The sequence below is a fragment of the Porites lutea genome, chromosome 4 (genome assembly GCF_958299795.1).
Source record: "Porites lutea chromosome 4, jaPorLute2.1, whole genome shotgun sequence".
Lineage (NCBI taxonomy): Eukaryota > Metazoa > Cnidaria > Anthozoa > Scleractinia > Poritidae > Porites > Porites lutea.
Genome location: NC_133204.1, coordinates 41,926,403 through 41,946,755, shown reverse-complemented (window position 1 = coordinate 41,946,755; position 20,353 = coordinate 41,926,403). Strand labels below are relative to the sequence as shown.

At 37.8% G+C, this 20,353-nt stretch overlaps 1 protein-coding gene and 1 long non-coding RNA gene across 2 annotated transcripts; one reads left to right on the top strand and one right to left on the bottom strand.

The window, feature by feature from the left end:
- Nucleotides 1-5,090: 5,090 nt before the first annotated feature.
- LOC140933652 (uncharacterized) lies at nucleotides 5,091-15,842 on the bottom strand. Its single transcript, XR_012165076.1, has 3 exons — nucleotides 15,474-15,842; nucleotides 9,988-10,040; nucleotides 5,091-5,479 (listed from the first exon to the last, which is right to left on the bottom strand). It is a non-coding gene; the product is annotated as an uncharacterized lncRNA (long non-coding RNA).
- Nucleotides 15,843-16,999: 1,157 nt separating this feature from the next.
- Nucleotides 17,000-18,809, top strand: LOC140933650 (probable cytosolic Fe-S cluster assembly factor v1g210509). Its single transcript, XM_073383255.1, has 5 exons — nucleotides 17,000-17,075; nucleotides 17,154-17,195; nucleotides 18,035-18,085; nucleotides 18,391-18,452; nucleotides 18,674-18,809. Exons 1-5 carry the CDS (start codon nucleotides 17,010-17,012, stop codon nucleotides 18,783-18,785), a joined length of 333 nt encoding a protein of 110 aa, XP_073239356.1. The 5' UTR covers nucleotides 17,000-17,009; the 3' UTR covers nucleotides 18,786-18,809.
- Nucleotides 18,810-20,353: the final 1,544 nt, after the last annotated feature.

Below are 20,353 nucleotides of genomic sequence, written 5' to 3'. Positions count from 1 at the left end.
AAGTTTTTCAGTCAGAGGACCTATCTTCGTCAACGACAATAAAAATGCTTTATTTTTTCTTTATAACAATGTCACGTCGATTGTCAGATATTTTTCTGTCATGTCAGCACCATTAGATCAAGGGACCACACGAGGTTCAATCTCAATTGGTACCCAAATTTTCACATGCTTTCTTTTTGACAACTCATTTATGAGTTTTTGCTAAACATTTGATTAACCTTTGTCAAATTCACCATTTTTGGCAAAAATTTGCCTTTTCCGAAAAATAAGTAATTGTCAAGGTAGCCTTTTTTGTTATCTCATTTGAATTTTGTTCAAACCTGTCCTGTTACATTCTCCCCAAATTTGCCATTTTCGCCAAAATTTGCCATCCTTGTAAAAATCTCTAATTACCAACAGGCCATTTTTCGCCTTCTCATTTGGCAAGCCATTCATTACTTCTTGCTAAATTCGCTATTTTCGCCAAATTTGTCATTTTTGTAAAAATCGCTAACAGTCAACATGCCTCGTTTGTCATTTAATTTAATTTTTGGCAAACCTTAAATGTATTGTTGCCAAATTTGCCATTTCTGTTATAATCGCCATTTGTCAAGATGCCCCTTTTTGTCATCTCTTTTGTCAAACCTTTGATAACTTCTTGCCAAATTTGTCATTTTCCTAAAAATCGCCAGCTGTCAACATGCCACGTTTTGTCATCTGATTTGAATATTTGGCCAAACTCTTGGTTAATTTTTGGCATAATCGCCACTGCATTTTTTTTACCGACGAAATTTGCCTTTATTGCCTATATTTGCCATTTTCTTATTAATAACGCGTTTTGTACAAGATGCCCGTTTTTGCCGTCTCATTTAAACTTTGCCAAACCTTTGATGGATTTTTCCAGAAATTCATTGATTTCGTAAAAAACGGCATTTTCGTAAAAACCCACAATTAACGACATCCTTCTTTTGTCATCTTATTCAAAATTTTTTGCCAAACCTTTGATAAGTTCTTGCCAAATTCGCCATTTCAGCCAAAGTTGCTATTCTTGCTAATTTTCAACAGGCAATTTTCCCAGTCCTTTGATGAATCCTTGCCGAATTCGCGAACATTTGTCATTTTCGTAAAACTTACAATTATCGACATGCCTCGTTTGTCATCTCATTTGAATTTTGACAAACCTTAAATGAAATGTTGCCCAATTTGCCATTTTTGTTATAATCGCCATTTGTCAAGATGCCCCTTTTTGTCATCTCTTTGTAAATGTTTGTCAAACCTTTGATAACTTCTTGCCAAATTCGCCATCTTTGCAAAATTTGTCATTGTCCTAAAAATCGCCAGCTATCAACATGCCCCTTTTTGTCATCTCATTTGAATATTTGGCCAAACCCTTGATGATTTTTTTGGCACACTCGCCATATTTGTCGAAATCTACCTTTTCTCAATATTCCCCTCTTTGTCACCTCAAATGAGGTTTTGCCAGACCGTTGATGGATTCTTGCCCAATTCCCCATGAATGTTCTCAAATTTGACATTTTTGTGTAAATCGCCAACTGTCAATATGCCTGTTTTGTTGTTTCATTGTCGCAGTCTTTGCCAAATTCGCTGATTTCGCAAAATATGTTATTTTCGTAAAACCCACAATTATCGACATGCCTCTTTTCTCATCTTGTTTTAATTTTTGCCAAACCTTAAATAAATTTTTGCCAAATTTGTCATTTTCGTAAAATCGCTATTTGTCAAGATGTCCTTTTTTGTCATCTTATTCGAATATTTGGCCAAACCCTTGATGAATATTTGGCACACTCGCCATTTTTGCCGAAATTTACCGTTCTCGCCTACATTTGCCATTTTCTTATTGTAATAGCCATTTGTCAGGATTCCCCCTTTTGACACCTCAATTGAGGTTTTGCCAAACCTTTGATGGATTCTTGCCCAATTCCCCGTTTTCTCAAATTTTCCATTTTCGCGAAAATCGCCAACTGCCAATATGCCTCTTTTGTTATCTCATTTAATTTTTTTGACAGACCTTTAATGATTCCTTTGCCAAATTCGCGAATTTTGCAAAATATGTCATTTTCGTAAATCTCACAATTATCGACATGCCTCTTTTGTCATCCTGCTCAAGTTTTGGCCAAACTTTTTAAAATTTTTGGCCAAATTTATAAACTTTATAAAATTGTCATTTGTCAAGGTACCCCTTTGTAATTGGCCAAACCCTTGAACTCTCCATTTTTGCCCAATTTTTTTCCTTTTTCGCCTACATTTGCCATTTTCTTTTTATAATCACCATTTGTCAAGATCTCCCTCTTTGTAACCTCATTTGGGTTTTTGCCAAACCTTGGATTCTTGCCCAATTCCCCATTTTCTCAATTTGCTAATTTCATGAAATCGCTAACTGTCAATATTGCTGGTTTGCACTCGCCGTCACGGCGGCCATGCTGGTGCTCAAGAAAAAAAAAGAATTTCTCTCCTCTGGGAACTTAACTCTATTTTCGTGTTAATACGTTGAGAAAAATACTATTGTATTGACCCCCCCACATGGTAGCCTTGTCACATGGTTGCAAACCAAGACGGCCTCTTTTGTTGTCTCATTTAAAATTTTCGCCAGATCTTTGATGAATCCAAATTCACCAATTTCGCAAAATTTGTCATTTTCGTAAAACCCACAATTATCGACATGCCTCTTTTCTCATCTTGTTTTAATTTTTGCCAAACCTATAAATTCTTGCCAAATAAATCGCCATTTGTCCAGATGCCCTATTTTGTCATCTCATGTGAATATATGGCAAGAGACTTTTTGGCATACTCACCATTTTTGCCGAAACTTCTCTCTTTCGCCCAAAATTTGCCATTTTCTTAATCGCCATTTGTCAAGATTTCCCTCTTTGTCACCTCATTTGAGGTTTTGCAAAACTTTTGATAGATTCTTGCCCATTTCCCCATTTTCTCCAATTTGCCACTCTCGTGAAAATCGCCAACTGCCAATAGGCCTCTTCTGTTCTCATTTAAATTTTTTGCCTGACCTTTGATGAATCCTTAATTGCCAAATTTGCCAATTTCGCAAAATGTCATTTTCGTAAGACCCCCAATTATCGACATGCCTCTTTTATCATCCTGTGTTAATTAGATTCAGGGTGATAAATATGTTATAAATTCTTGTCAAATTTGCCCTTTTCGTAAACAAAGAAAAGGTAAAAAAGCTAAAAGGGAGAACTCGCCATTTTCACATCTTCTATAACAGACCTTGTTTTGCATAAGCAGTCCTTAATTTCTTTTGGGACGACTGTAATACCCAGGGGAATTAAGTGTAAGGTTATGGAAAATCTTTGGAGGGCAAGCAAGGCGTGTGGGAGATGTGCAAATGGCGGATGAAGAGTAAAAAATCACGTTTCCTGCTCCACTTCCACATTTTCCATAATGCATGCACCCTATTTGCCCCCCCAAATTTTGCATAACCACTGTTTTCAATTTCTCTTGGGACGACTGCAATACCCAGGAGAAATGAAAACAAAGGTTATGCAAAATCTTCGGGGGCAAATAAGGTGCATTATGGGAAATGTGGAAGGGCGTATATTACATTTTTTTTTAAAAAAAAGCTAGTTTGCCTTCGTCTTCATGACTATGCACGTTTCCGATAATGTATGCCTTCCCTACTTTAAGAGATTCTTCCCAAAAAGAACTGAATTGGGTCCTTACTATACTACTTAAGTAAAGATGAACAGTTTTTGATTCAAACGCTAGGGCCGTTTGTTCCTAGTATAAACTGGGAAAGTCAATATTTAGGTCAGGTCACGTCACGATGCCTATTACCGCTAAGCCAATTAAGGCCTCGCTTATATGTAGAAACGTTGTCCGGGGTATAAGGGTCACTCTCCTTCTTTAGCCGCCCTGAGCACCAACGTTTTATAAATTTACGCTCGGCTATAAGGGTGCCGCGCGTAGACCGCTCACCCTTTTGATCGTAGGGGGTCAACGTTTCTCCACACGAACACTTTGAACGCATGCGCGATCGCTGCTTTAGACAATCAGAGCATGCGCGCGCTATTAGCTTGGGCAAAGGGGTCAGTTTTATTCTCAGATAATTGATCGCTAAAGGAAGAGAGAACCTTTTTCCAGGGACAATTATTCTTGATATAAATGGGGCCTATAAAGTCAGTGCTAACTTCGCTTCCCCACCAACCTACAGCCTGTGGTCAAGAAGAGTACGAGGGCATGCAGGGGGACCTATTTAAGGGTGGATGGACTCGTTATAAATACAATGGCCATCCACCACAGGCACTGTCAAACCCCCAGTTATAGATGGATATAAAAGCAGCTCTGAGTCAGTCTTACTATAAAATCGTTCCTTTCTCATTCATGTCTTGATACCCCTGTATCCTGAGAGAAAAGGAAGTGCAATAGAGATAACATTCCCCAGAGATTTGCATCTATAGGCAAACATCCAGATACTGTAAATATGTATTATTTGGGCTGTCATTAAGAGGCCGGGAATCTCATCCGGCTACTATGAATGTGGTCCCCAGTTACTTTCATACAAAAATAGAAGAAAAATAGAAAAAAAAAAATCCCTAGCCGTTTGATTCCCCGCCTTCTTGTGGCATTTACCCGGCAACTTGAAATGTAAGTGACGACCCTGGAACTATTAGGTAACCTCAAACCTAGTTATTTATTTAACTTGGGCTTGGGTAACATTCCTATTGAATGAAATACAGGTAAGAACTTAAAAACTTACTTAGGTCCAGGTTTCCATGTAGGAGTTACCATAAATCATTATATAACACTCCCATATCTTTTATATCCTACATGCCATGATAAACCAGAATAGGGAATTTTTTTATGGTTGACATTTATGGGTAGGATACAAATTTCAGACTGAAATATCAGGAAAATGTCTCAAAAGAGTAAAAAATGCTAGCAAATAAAAAAGGAAAGCACCTAGCATTTGCCTTTCCAAATTAGTACCATTTCATGTAAAGTCTCTTCCACGATAAATGGTGAGGAGAGCAAATATCCCAGCCGTATGAATTCTTGCCTTAAGTTTGTTAATTATTTGACACTTGATTTAATAATGAACAATGAATGACAAAATTGGAGGAATCACGCCCATAAATTTATTTTTCAGAAAAAATACCATCTTGAATTAAGAGCAATTTAATAAAAGTTGGTTAAAAAGTCAAGGTGTATCTTTGAAAATTACCTGACTCTTATGAGGAGCCCAACATTTAAGTAAAGATACAATTATTTTCCTTTTGACTGCCTACCATCGTACTGACAAGTACTAAACATTTACAGATCTTTATGATTTGATCCCTTCCCTTATCCTCTTTCCTAATGTTAATATCAATACTACAAAACGTTGATTTACTGAACCAAATATCATGACGCAATTGTTTTCTCTTTCTAGTTCCTTAATTTGTGAAAATACTGTTCTGTGACAGGGTTCTGTCCATGGAAAACCTGACCTCTCTTCTGAATAGAGCATCTTTAGGTACAAAATCTGCAAAGATAATGGATCAATATTAGGACCTGTTGGTACTTCATTTGGCAGTATGGGGTTGGTGGTCTGAAGCATTTGAGACTGGGGTACAAAAGTGACTTATCCACCTGTGGCTGAAAATTCCCACCTCTAGACCCACCACTAAATGTAGTAAACATGGAACTTGCATTTTGTGTTAGACAAAATCAAAATACCCAGCCTCTTACCTCCCTTTCCCATAACATAACTGTTAATGATAAATTCCATGTGACACCAACTCTTTTACATTGCTCCCATAATCAACTAGGGATCCAAAAACATCAAAATTTTCCAGTAAAGACCTATAAAAAGAACTTTCTGTAAGGTACGGCCTCTTGTTATATCCTACACTACTCTTGCAGTATGTGTGATGTTTCAGATTTTTTCTAACATAGCAGCCGTGAATTCAATATAATAGAGCAGAACTTATTTGCCTATCAAGAAACCTCTCAAATTCATCTGAACTTGAGTTCCATTAAGAGAACAAAAGAAATAAAAAGCAATGGTCATCTTTCTGCCATTAGCCCTTCCAAGGGTTAAATGTTTTGCTAAACTTGAAAATGTTTTGTGGCAAAATAAGACCGAGTCTATAATAAAGGCGTTAATTGGTAAGGTACGGTGGAAAACGTAGGCAGGAAAGCCTTGAACACGTAAGCAGGTACGCAATGTCTGACACACTTCCACTTCAACTTTAACCAATTGCTGCTGAGTCAAAGTCACTATATGAGGAAACTGGGCTACTCAATTGGTCCAGAGAAGAAACCACATTCTTTGACGATACAGCAGGGTACTAAGGTTACACCCTTGCTCCTGTTATTTCATTATTGTGCTCAACTACTTTCTGCATCTGTTCCTCGACAGCCTAAGTAAGTGGGGTCTACCGAATCAGCCTAGTCAGAGCAGAAGACAACCTATGCAAGATCTTACCAAGCTTGGATTTGCAGACGACCTAGCACTTTTAGCAGGACTAGAAGAGGTTGGTAGAACTTGCTGTCTACAAATTAATTTCATTAGGTGCTTCTACTCATCATTGGGCAGGGGGACAGTGATGAAAAGCCTGACCTTGAGCACGATCAAAATCTGAGGAACCTCCTTGATCATTGCAGAGCGAGAAATATCAAGCTGAACAAGAAGAAGTTCCATTTGAAGTGCAGTGAAGTGTCATTCACCGGGCATGTAATGACAAGGAATGGGCTTAAAGCAGATCCTAAAAAAGTCAAAACACTTATTAAGATGGAGTGACCGGCAGAGATTCATTGGGCTTGTGAAGTGTCTGTCTAAGTTCCTACAAGACCTATCAGAACTGTGTGAGCTACTGTGCCATCTAACACATAAGAAAGCTGAGTGATATTGGACTCACGAACAGGAAGATGGCTTTGAGAAAACTAAAGATGCTGTCTCCAAAGCACCAGTACTCAAGTACTTCAGTAAGAGTGACCAAACGAAGGCTACGGAGATGCATCTAGAGATGGACTTGGCTTTGTACTGATGCAGCTAGGCCAGCCAATGCAAGCAGAGCACCCACAATGGCAAAAAGGAAGTAGGTCTTCAGCTCTTCGGCATGGAACACAACCATCACCATGTGTATGTTCGGAAAGTCATCCTCTGGACATATCAAAAACTATTAGTCTCCATTTTGCAGAAGCCTCTGGTATCAGTTTTCAAGAGACTACGGCACCTACTGTTGCGGCTTCAACAATATGACTGTGAAATACGCTACAAGCCTGGCAAGGAGACGCTGCTAGCTGATACCCTGTCAAGAGCTTATTCAGAGGACTATGAGTGATCAGCCTCAAAATCAGAGGTGGAGTGCATAAATGCCACTCACCTCCTTCCTGTTTCAGGCCACCAGCTTAACGAACTTCAGAGAGAGACGGCTTGTGATCCAACTCTACAGTTTGTAAAGAGAGCAATCTTGGATGGCTTCCCAGATACAAAGGATGAACAACCAGCAGCCATTCACCAGTACTGTATTTCCTTGAATAATATTTCTTTTTTCGCACAAAAAGGGGGCAATTATTCGAAAGAAGGTGATTATTTGAGGGAGCCAATTATCTCAATATTGCTCACTGGAAGTCGTGTCCTAAATATTGTGTTTTATTTTTCCATTAAATCAAAAAATAGTCATGCCAAATAAACTGATCATGGGCTTTTAAAGTGTTCCAAATTTAGTTCCTTGACTAATATTTTCAGGGCTTGAATCGTCACTGATCAGTTTTGCTGAATCTAATTGCACTGCAATTTGACAGGGGGGGGATAAAAGGAAGAGAAGATGGTGACTGGTGAGAGGGGCAGGGGAGGGGCGATTATTCGAAGGAGGCGATTATTTTAAGTATTTCCAGCAAATGGGGGTGTTAATTCGAGGGAGGCAATTAATCAAGGGACGGCTATTATTCTAGGAAATACAGTACTTTGAAATCTGAGATGAGCTCTCAGTACATGATGGTGTAATATTCAAGGGCCAGCGATGCATCATACTACAGACCCTGAGGAAAAAGATCAAGCAGAAGCTACACAACTCCCATATCGGGTTGCTAGGCTGTTTATGCAGAGCACGGGAGACAGTATACTGGCCAGGCATGAATGCTGAAATCACTGACTACATCCAGAAATGTGACGTCTGTATGTCACTTCAGAGTAACCAGAGTAACTAGACCAAACAACCACTTAGCCAACATCAAGGCCGGCTGGGAGAAAGTTGCCACTCACATCTTCACTCTTGATGACAAGAATTATCTCTGCACAGTACACTATTACTCTGGGTATTTCGAAATGGATTAGATACACAGCAAAACAGGAACTGTCATCACAAAGAAACTTAAGAGACATTTTGTCACACATGGAACACCTAATGAATTGCTAAGCGGCAATTTGAGAACTTTTTGTGGTCATCTGGGACTGAGCATGTAACCAGCTCCCAGGGCTAACCGCAAAGCAATTGACGAGTAGAAAACACAGTCGAGACTGCAAAGAGCTTAATCAAGAAAGCCAAAACATCAGGAGCTGGTTATTTTCTTTCTCTGCTAAGATGAAGAAACACCCCAATGGAGGGGCTTAACACCTCGCCAGCTCAGCACATGTTTGGGCGATGTACGCCAACCCACCTTCAAGCAGCTATTGCCATTGGTGAAAGGTGAGACAGTCAGAGTAATGCCAATTCCCCGTGATAAGAGCCAGACATAGTCCAAAACAGAAATAGAAGAACTAGCAGATATGCGATCCTATGACGTAAAGACAGAAGATGGAAGAATCCTCCACAGGAGCACACAGCCATTCTACAGCTCACAACCTAGAGAGGCTCCTGTAGCCCTGCAACCCCCGGATTTGGCAGCCTGTCCAGAGAAACTCCATGGTCTTCGGCCAATAGAGGGTCAGTCATTCCCAACAGTGCCAGCTGACCAAAACCCCAGTTGCACTATCTAGCAAGGCCCAACCTCTATGCATAACACTTAACAAGTCTCAGCCAGTTGAAAATAGGATCACTAGAGCTGTGGCCCGTTTCTCAAAAGTCCTGGTAACTTTTCGGGCCCGAAATCAAATATTCAAATCAAAATAAAAAGAATAGGGGCACCAGTTCTGGACAACAAACTACTTCATTTTGTTTCACTAAGTGATAGTTTTATCATGTTAGATGCAAAACTATTGAAACCTCTATCTTGCATGTAAACAACAAGAGCTTTAATTATCGGGGCATTTGAGAAACAGGCCGGGGCCAGGTTGGTTGTCAAAGCCACCTGGCTATTTAAAAGACTATGCTTGACTACACCTGATGATTGCAGGAGACAGTTGAAAAATTGGGTTTTTTCTCCTTTTTTTTCTTGCTTAGACATTGAACACGTTGCCTTTTGAAACAGCTGACTTTGTTTGTTCAAAATGTTCTGCTTTCAGTGCTTTGGCTGATGTTGTTGGGCTTTCACTAGTTATTAAGTGCCCATTGTGCAATGAAATTTTTTTTATTGTCATTTTTTTTTAAAAAGAAAGAAGGAAAGGTGTCATGGTAGGCCTGTAGTTGTAAGCCACTTGGCCTGAAAACCAGGTGCTTTTGTAGCAGCTTGAGGCGGCCATTAAAGACTGAGTTTGTCCTTATTAAGCCAGACTGCTATTGTTACACTAATCATAAAATTGTGCAGAGTCTCTGAGAGCTTTGATGTTGTTGAAAATTTAATGACAACAAGTGCCCTCTGTGAAAAGTCAGTCTCCAGAAAAAATGCACAATTTTCTTCCTGGTAGACCTTCTTTGTTGCATGTGACCACATGGAAATTTTGCACAGTTTCCAAATACTTTTTGCACACAATCAACAGCCACCAAGATGTTTTATTACGCTGGTACAAGATTCTGAGCGATAAATCATTTTACCATAACTTTATCTAGTAGTGAATGTTAGTATAGTATCCGTTGCTAATGCATTTTCATACACACCAACATTTACACAAAGGACAATATTAACCACTAGTGCATTACAGGGAAAATACATATCAATAAAGCTTACCAGCTAATCAAAGCCTTTGTTTGCTTCTTTTAATCCCTGGTTTTCTTTCATGCCTGTACAAAAAATGAAAATAAAAAGAAAATATAACTTATTAGAATTGTTTTTTTTTTCATTAACATTCAAAAATTCACGGACGAGGGAACTTTTATTACATGTACCTATACAGTTACAGAGAGTGTCTAGAAGTAGTATATACAAATGAACAAAGATAACCTCATGATAAATAATGACAAGATGTGAGTTTGTGATATCAGGACAAAGCAGCAATTGGCAGAAGTCTGTCTTTAATTCTAAACTTCAGAAGTATATTAAGAAGTATAAGAAGCCCATGTGTCTGGACTTTGTTGTTGAAGTTTGCTTTGTTGTGTGATTTGAATGTTTCCCCCTCCAATCTCAACAACTTTATTCTTAGTGAATTGCACAGATCTCCTTTCTGATGGATTCTAGTTTTTTTTTCAATTTGTTAGAGTTTCTTGAAGCTTTTAGTACAAGAAGTTGAGCACATACATTTTCTATTACATAAAGCTGCATGCACTAAAAAACTCCCTGATACATCTTTATCAAGAGAACATTGAAGCTAATTAATGGAATTTTCAAGAAAAAATAAAAATATTGAGAGCAAGCTGAGAAAAATTCCCAGAAATTGTCAGAACAAATTTATTCAGTTTTCATCACTTTGTCCTATCATGTGGTGATTTCAGTGCTTGCACACGTTTTGGGCATACTGTACATACAGTACTGTTGTTGACTTTCATAGGCTGTGTTAACAAATGACAAAATATCAAAATCCACTTATAAGAACCTGATGAAATTTGGCAGAATTGCTGTTAATACATGTATAATTCCACTTCACATAAAGGAAACAAAAAATTAATTTGCATAAAAGAGTTTGTCACACTTAGTAGAGTAACATTGCTTTTTTCTCACTACACAGTGCCCACAACTCTTAAGGCAGAAGTTTGGAAAAAATTAACATAATACCTCTCATTGTTGATTGGTTACATGTACCACATGAATACCACATAGAAATAAGAAAGGTTGATGTTGGGTACGCAGGCATTTTGTGGGAAGGGAAGATATACAAATCTCCTAAAAATACTGTGAGGGAGGCTAGGTTACAGAAACAAAATTTCACAACTTTTTTCAGAAAAAGCTGATAATAATAAAGGAATTTAATACTAGATATTAACCAGCGAAGGAGAGTGGATTCTATCTAACTCACCAATTGAAAAATCTACATTTTAGCATAATTCAGCTGTAAACGTGGTACTCTAGCAGTGCACTATTCTTCATAAAAAAGACCAAACCAAGCAGTGTAGATTTTTGTTGTACACTGTATGAGTACATTTGTGTAAGGTCTTCAGCCTGCACAGTTGCTACATTTGTACATTATTTAAAAATAATTGTTTGATATCAAAGTCCTTTTTATCTGCCTCTTTCACACTACCCATAATACACCTTGTCTACCCTTGTTTATCTGATACATAGTGACTCAAGGATCACATGTCTTGGATGGATATAGGAGCTGGCTGTACAGCATGACAGTCCACAACATTGGTAACGCTAAGAATGGCAATGTATACTGCCCCCACAAATAAGAACCTAGATTTTTCCAAGATTTTTTTTAAACTTATTTATTTGCTTCACTGATTTACATTACTTACAAAGCATATAAATAAATCATTACATTGCTACTATACACTAATTACTTAAACAATCCAGATCTATAATACAGAGTAGCCAAAGTAACTTATTAAGTAGTTCTTGCATACTCATGCGCACCCACACACACACATGCATACACTTGCACTAGGCACACTTACTGATTATCCACCTAGGAACATCAAAAGAGCCTCTAGAGAGTTAGCGTGATTGCTGTTCTCTGCACATCTCGACAAAGGAAATAAAGAGTAAAGATCATTTTCCCAGATAAATGCTCCCCATTTTGCATTTTGGTTTGAAAAAAGAGTTCCCATGAAGGGTTAGGACCTTTTTGTTTGGAGAAATAGATGTGATACCTCGCGATTAAGAGTGCATGAATGAAAAGCAGGTTTGTAGTATCGTTCACTAGGCCTATGCAAGACAAAACAGAGAACTCTTCGTTAGAAAGCAAGAGCTGTTTTACATCCAGTTACTAATTTCATTCCAAAAGGATTTAACCAAAGGACGTTCTCAAAAGAGGTGCAAAAGAGTTTCCGAGCCTTCTTTGCAGAAACTGCATTGATCATAGGATTTGATTCCAGTTTTTAAAAGGAAACAGTTTGTTGCCAATTTTCTATGCAGAAATTTAAATGGAAAAACACGTAATTTAGATTCGTTGGTATATAGAAAAAAGGGTATATGACTTACCCCAAACAATCGTGTCAAAATCACAAGAGTTGCAGTCTGCCAGCCATTTTTCCTAACTTTTACAAGGGATAGAGGTGCTTTGGGTTAGACATGATTTGTAAGCTAGTTTACAGAAAGCTTCAGAGGGTAATAGGCTTCTGGTGTCGGTTTTAGCACCTTTCAAATTTTGTGGACAATGTTTTTGCGTTTTATATTTGAGACAGAGTTAGCATAAAATGGTTCTTATAGAAATGGTACATATACGTGTAGTTAGCACAAGTTAAGGCTATTTAGGTTCTTAAGAAAAAAAATGCAATACAGCTAAGAGTATATGGTGGGTCAGCTTATTATAAACTGGCTTGCCAAAAGGCGGGCCCAGTTCATAAAATGCCTTCAATTTTTTCTCCTGTGTGTATTTCTAGCAATTCCTGGTGGGGGTGTGACGTCTACTCTTCAAATCCTGACCCTAGACCTATTTCAAACCAATACCTATTAGGCAAATGTAAGGCAGTTCCCCTCCAGGATTTTCTGTTCACAAAATGTACGCTATCAATAATAAGTTAGTAGTTAATAATTATTATTAACTACTGACAAATCTGGGGGTGGGGGGGGGAGTATTCCTGGGACTTCATGGTGGGGGGCTCCGCTGTGTTGTTTTGCTCTCCAAATCCTGACCCCAGACCTTATTTCAGATCAAAACCTATGAGACAAATGTAAGGGAAAACTCCCCCGAAAATTTTCATTGTTTTTAGTTACGGTGATAAACACTATAAATTATTAACCATAAAGCACATTAAGCAAAGGCAGCGATTAAATGAAAACGTGTTGGAAGCTAGCGTAATATTCTTTTTCATCATCTCCTTCAAAAGATGCTATGATGAGTACCTTTTGTGGTTTTTCTTAGTTTAATTTTTGTTGAAGTTTAAACCTTTTGATGAGTTTTTTCCCTTCCAAAACGTGATTGCAAATCTCTCTCTGTGTGTACAGCTCTAGTGTGGGTGTGTGTGTGTGTGTGTGTACATCCATTGAATAAAGATGTCTCTCAAGCTATCATTGGCACTTTTTTTCAGTGCATTTTCCAAACGATGGTAGGATGGGTTGCTTTGAGGTTTGTCATTGCTTTATGTTGAAGTTTAACACGTTTAAAATGTGACGACCAATGTCTCTTTTTATCTTATTGCAATTCTTGCTTTGCATATGAAATGCCATTCCTTGCTCATTCTAGATCACCACGTCCAAAAAAAATTTATATATATGTTTACTAGGACAGTTAGAAAGGCTTTAAATGCAATATCAAACAAAAATGAAACCTAAATTTAATTTGCTTTGTTAGTTTTAAGAACCAGAATTGAGAAATGTACTGCTCATTAATAGTGTTTTATGACCCATAGAACGACAATAATTTTTGGAATTTCTGGTTAGGTGGAATCGGTCACGTAATACTGTCACACTTTATTTCGAGGGGGTAGAGGGATTGGGGCAGGGGTGCGTGAAAATAACGCTTATTGTTACCTGCTTAGAATGGCTTACTTGCTTACTTTTATTCATAATGGTGGAATTTGAAAAGTTACAGCCTCGATTTAAAAATGGTACTCATTTTTCTTGTTACGGAAGTCTTTCAAAAGGGTACAATGTTCAGATGAGTTTATGTTTAACTCTCTCATGAGATGCTATGTCACACAATGGTCGTGCAGTGACAATGTGGTGGCCTCGACAGTTTGTACAGACACCCTCCCAAGAAAAAAAAATTTGCATACCAAATTAGAAGTTATGTAAAAATGACCAGATAAGGAGCTAAAGCATTGACCTCATTGGCACATAAATTTCAGTTGGAATGACAAGGCACCTATGTCTCCAAAGAAAATTCTGAATGCTGACTTATCTGATATTTACCTAACTGTACAGAATTTTTTCCATCATTAGATAAGAACCTGTTTCAAATTTTAGGCTAAACAAGTTCTTATATACAGATACAGTGTAGAAGGGGGGCTTAACTGGCTCATTTTCACCTAACAGGCTCTTAAAATCCAGGTTCTGAGTCATGGGGTTTTACTGTATGCCAAAAGTTTCTGTGTGCTACCTTAAGCAGGCCACAACATATTCAATGTGTGAGTATGAAAAAATTAACCCCACTGGTATCAACACTTCTTAAGGTTAACATTTTAACTGTAGTATTGAAATAGCCCACCTTCTAGAGGCTCTGATAGGGCAAAATTCTAATAAGCAACCTTGCCTTGAAACAGTGACAGAAGACTAAGTGACAACAAACACAGTTAACGATGGGCTGAATACAGAAATGCAAAAACATGAAACTATATTAATTGAAAGTATTTGAAATTTAGTCTAGGGACATATGTGCCCTCACATCCACAAAAAGACCTCTTTCTACATTTGTATATATTGAAATTCAGCATGATAGTAAGTCCAGGAGTACTGTAGCTCTCATGCTAAATTTTAAAATACAAAATCCCTTGACGGACATCTTGCTACAATATAAATTGAACAGCTCAAGCTGGTCCCTACTTCGCTCTACTTCCTTTATATGATTCTCTAAAAGACAGACCTCTTTAAGACAGACCCTTTTTTCTGATCCCAGAGGGGTCCATAGAGAGTTGACCAAATAAAAAATTGAAAGCAAAGGCTAAACTGTGCTCACATTTCTTGCAGAATTTTGATCCAAAAAAGTCTAACAGCATCATCTTCCAAATCAAAAGCAAAACACATCCACATTGAATTTCCACATTATTATTCTTAGCTACTTTCAGGGAATCATGCAGTCTGCTGCCTGAATGACTGCACTAACCCCTAAATTTGCTAATTTGAGGGCCCTCATGATACAGGAAACTCTTCAGCCTAAACTTTGAAATAGGTTATTGTTTTCTAAATCAAGTGTTTATGTATTATTTTCTAGAGGAAGACTTCAAAATCCCTATGAACAATGCTTCAGTTTTTTCTTGTTACGGTCATTTTTACAAGCCCGGTTCGGTAAATAAGCTTAAGCAGTAACTTAACTTACAATTTGCAGTAAAATCAAAAAAGCTCACAACTTCACGATCTATAAAAACAAGACTAGAGCTAGCCTAGCTTGAGCTTATCTGTACCATGACTCTAATCCTTATATAAAAACGCCTTTGAAAGTACTGCAAATAACACCTTACCTCAGAAGCTCGAAAATACATTCTTGTTGCTACTGTCCTTCTTCGAACTCTCTGATTGTGCTTTCATCCTTGTCCCAGGCTTTCTAGCTCTCCAACATATGAAAATATGCGTTGACCGAGGAAAGTTTCGAACAAACCTCAAACTTCTGTAAAATTCTCCAAAAACCCATCAGGGAAAACGCTCCAAACCTGTTTCATACACAAGTCTTCCACACGATCAGGACACTGAAACGAACAAAACTCATACTACAGCCCTCCCCTAGTTGGGAAGTCACATGAAGAAGACACGATCACAACGCACTTTGATTGGAAGAAATAAAACCCCATTCTATTGGTTGATAGGTGAGAGGACCAAACTGCAACAGAGGACACAACTGCAAAGCTACAGCTACAACCAGGGGGGGGGAAGAGACGAGGTCTGGGACCGAGAAACGATGTTCTCACAACTTGCAAAGCGGTCACCCCGCGTGGTGGTCAGCGGAAAATTGCAGTACTTTTCCCACAGTAAACTTTTTAGAAGCAAGAAGCGACCGGCAGAGGAAATCAGAAATGCTTACTGAAAAAATAAAAATTGAAAAAAATAATATCATGCATCTTTGTTTTTCTTTCATATCGTATTTGTCTTTCGGTACTGAAATTGCGGGGGAAACCGTGTTAGATCTTAACCAACAACAATGCGCTCGATCGATTTATAGGTTTCATCGTTTTTGCCGGGTAAGGATAAGTTGATGCTGATAAAAATTACTGGAGAAAGTGTCAAATTTATCGGAAGCAAGTAATTCAGAGAGCTTTATAAATATGAGCTTACAGCTCTACAATCATAACTGAATAAACATTCACACTTCATAACATTTCACTTCGTTTATTGCGATCAGTCAACACCTTGAATCCAAAGTTAAAATTCAAAACGATCCTAATAAACAAATCACAACTACTACTGAAAGCTCTGTACCTTGAAGCGACTTTAACTTTCCTAAGGTTTGCAGCAAAACACTGCTTGATAGCTCAACTCTAGCTCTTCGGCGGTTCTTATCAGCTGTACGGATCGAGCTATATGTTGCATATTCCAAACTCTGCAGAGGGAAATTGTTTAACAGAAAAAGAAAACCACACACTATGTCTGAAAAGCGACATAAAATCAATAAATTAGCGAATTACCAAAATATAATCGTGAGAAACAGTCCCGCCTTCGATCGCCATGTTTTTGTTTCTTCTCAAGACCGTTGATCTATGGATTTTAACTTAATGCGCATGATCAGTACACAAATCCGCTGGCAAGACCTTTGCTGATCGCCTTGCAAGTTGTGAGAACATCGTTTGGATTTCATTTAAGAGAATGTATGGGAAGTAGCTTACCCCCCCTGGCTACAACGGTTAACTACAACGGTACAGCATTCTCGTCCCCAGAGCCCGTCTTTTCTCGGTTACAAATTAAGCCGAGTGGCTCTGGGGACGAGAATGGCGAGGGTCGCGGAGAGAGATGACGAGATGTGATTAAGCCCGCGATTGTCCAGTGGTAACTCAAAGCAGAACAAAATGGCGGCTGGGTTTAGCGGAGCATTACAACTTACGGATCTGGACGATTTTATTACTCCTTCGCAGGTAAACGCTTATTATACATGTACAGTCGAAGTTGTAAGTGGTGATACAACACAACTGTGTTATTTTTTTCAACTGCAGGAATGTATTAAGCCTGTTAAAGTAGAGAAGAAACCAGGCCAGGTAAGATACGTCGTACTAAAAATTCAGTGATTTATGTTAATAACTTCCTAGGTAAAATGGTATAAACTGTGCCTGGCTGAGATGGGGAGACCTTTCTAAATAATTTGAAACAAAAAAGTGAACAAGTCAGATGCTGGAGGAAACTTGCACATTAAAATGAAACTTTGAGTCTCATCACAAAGGCTCCTGGTATCCTATATCTCCTCATCAGATGACGTGGTTGTGAGGTTCCGACAGAAGACCCACAATGGGCTATTGCACTTAATATCCGCACCCCTCGGTTGAGGAACCATGGAGTTCTCCAGGGGTAAGTTATAAAAATTGAGGATTTCTTTAAGGGTAGAGTAAAAAAAATACTGAATTCTTTGGGGGTTTAGCTTTAATTTTCACGAAATTCTTCAGGGGTAAACCCATATTCTTCAGGGGTAAGCCCACATTTTATGGAAGTCTTCGGGGGTGAAGGCAATTTTGCCAATCTTCAGGGTTAAGAAGAAAAGGTAAGTCCTCACTGGGGCGGGAGGGTCGGGTACAGATATTAAATGCAATAGCCCAATATTAATGAATAGCCCCCCATAGATTCTATTACAGAATTCATTACTTATTTGAAAATTAACTCCTTCAGCCATTGCCAAGATCAGCTTCCTTTCTTCATTCCTGTGTACATTATGAACTTACAGTGAATTCACTTGTGAGGTATATTTAGTTAAAATTTCTGTCGGCTCAACTTACATATATGTAGTTTCACTTTTTACTTGATATAAATGTAAAGGAATTTTAATGGCTTTATTTATACTTGAAGACATTTAATGCGCTTTGATTTTATTTACCATCCATGGCAGTTGGCAAAGATCAAGATTGAAGATGATGGTAGTTATGTTCAGTTGTCAGAGGTAAAAATATCTAGCTTTCTCTCCTTTAGGTCTGTGCTCTAAAAGTAATTTTTCAAAAAATATGCTGTGACTGATCAGATATAGTCCATAATTGTGAACCTGGTTGATTGTGATGTATATGTCCTATATTTACAGAGTAAGAAAACTTCCTACTTCCCTTTCTACAGTGGACAAAATAGTTTAGTTGTATAAACTTAAATCTAGTTGTCTTTTAAATTGTAGCCATCTAGTGAAATTTTTTTCATGGCCTGGATCATATACTTCATGTTAAGATCTGAATGCTCATAAAGATTGTTTCTTCTTAGGGTGGCGAGAAAACCAAGCTTCAAAGAGCCCAGATTACCTTGAATGACTGTTTGGCCTGTAGGTATGTAGCATTGTATTAAGAAAAAGCCTCAAGAAAAAGTAGAAAAACTGTAGTGAAATGAATGGATTTTGTCTCAAACAGGGTCATGGTTTGAAAGCCTCAGTAACACACCCCAACCTATTACTTCTCTTCAGTGCCCCTTCCCCCCTTCCTAGAACCTGGTATTCGGTCATCATGCAACTCCTAATCTAACATTTGTATATAAAATTGTCTGTTTCTAGTGGCTGTATAACATCTGCAGAGAGTGTTCTGATCACACAACAGAGCCAGGAGGAGTTGTACAAAATTATAGCAAACAACCAGAAACTTGCCAAGGTACTTTATGGTGGATAAACAACAAGAAATATTTAAAAAGTGAAAGGACTTGTTTTTGCCTCATGGATTCAAGAGCAAATTATTGGAAGATCTCCAAAAAAAAAATTTTTTTTTTGCGATCCAGGAGGTATTGATACTCTTTACTGAGTTCTCTGCAAAAAGAGCTGGCAAAGGCACACGTTTTAGAAATTGTTGTCTTCTTAGGCTATTTTGTTTAAAACAGAGCAGTAAATCAAGTTTCCCTGACAATATATGGGTTGTTAAATGAAACCTACAAACTGGATCTTTTGATTATTTTGCACAAGAGTCATCTCTTACCAAATGATAAAAGAAAACTCGGCAAATTGCGACATTTCAGTAAGAGCAGGGGTTTAGATAAGAGCCAGATGCTAGCTAAATTCATCAGCTGAAGGAGAGGTTATCATCAACTCAAATTGCTCTGGTAAAGTAAGACATAAAGTTGCTGTTCAGTGAAACTCATCCCTGAGTTCTCTGCATTTGAAAAGAGCTGCCAAAGAGCAGGGATGTAGCTAAGAGTCAGATGCTAGCTAAATTCACCGGCTGAAAGAGAGGTTATCACTGGCTCAAATTGCTCTGGTAAAGTAAGACACAAATGTGCTCTTTAGTGAAAAAGCCAGCGATATAAAAAAGAGACTGCTTAGCTTTTTTAGCTGTTTCCCAATTTTCAATATGATTTTATTGTTGTAATTTAGCCTTATACTTTTTTATATTAATACTTCACAGTGATAACTAATAATATGTTGGTCACTGACTTCTGATCTGTGCATACATCACATCTGGTTGGTTGTTTACAGATCAAAATGGTCTCCACTCAGTCTTATTATTCTATTTTAACATTAGGATGGAACTGCTGAAGGACAGAAAGTCATTGTAGTTTCAGTATCTCCCCAATCTCGAGCTTCTGTTGCAGCTAAATTTAGATTGAGTGTTACTGAGGTATGATTTTTTAAGAACTATACATTTTTGATTGAAAATACGTTTACAGCATAGAAACAAATAATATTAAAACTTCAGTCAATGTTTTGAAAACCTCATAATTTGTTGTCTTTCTTGAGATGACATTCATGTTCGCCATTTTTAACTTTGCCCATAATGCACCCTGTTTATGCCACCAAAAAATTTTGTGCAAGCAGTGTCTTCAATTTCTCATGGGACAACTGTTAATACCCTGGAGAAACTGATAACAAATTATACTAATACAAAATTTGGGGGGTAAACAAGGTGTATAATTATGAGTAATGTGGTGAATTAAGTCACATGACTGATGAGTCTATTATTATTTTATATAACCCATTCAACTACTTTCCTTTGAATGTGCTAATTGCACATAAGCATCAAAATTGCACGTACTTTTTTCATTACAGTTGATAAAATAAGTAACATCTTAGATTATTCTGCTCTAATATTTTAATTCCGAACAATCATGAGAATACAGGTACCAAATAAAGAAAGGCTTTGATCATAAACAAATTATCCTCACCCATATTATGGATGGACTACAGTGTGGAGTGTATGTGTTGTAGTTAATTTTTTATCTCAGGTAATTTTTTCTTTTCTTTTTTTTT

Coding starts and splice junctions, on each gene's coding strand:
- LOC140933650 (XM_073383255.1), top strand. CDS start 17,010: ATGGCGGCTGGGTTTAGCGGAGCATTACAACTTACGGATCTGGACGAT. Junction 17,196..18,034: donor TAGAGAAGAAACCAGGCCAG/GTAAGATACGTC, acceptor CATCCATGGCAG/TTGGCAAAGATCAAGATTGA. Junction 18,453..18,673: donor AATGACTGTTTGGCCTGTAG/GTATGTAGCATT, acceptor GTCTGTTTCTAG/TGGCTGTATAACATCTGCAG.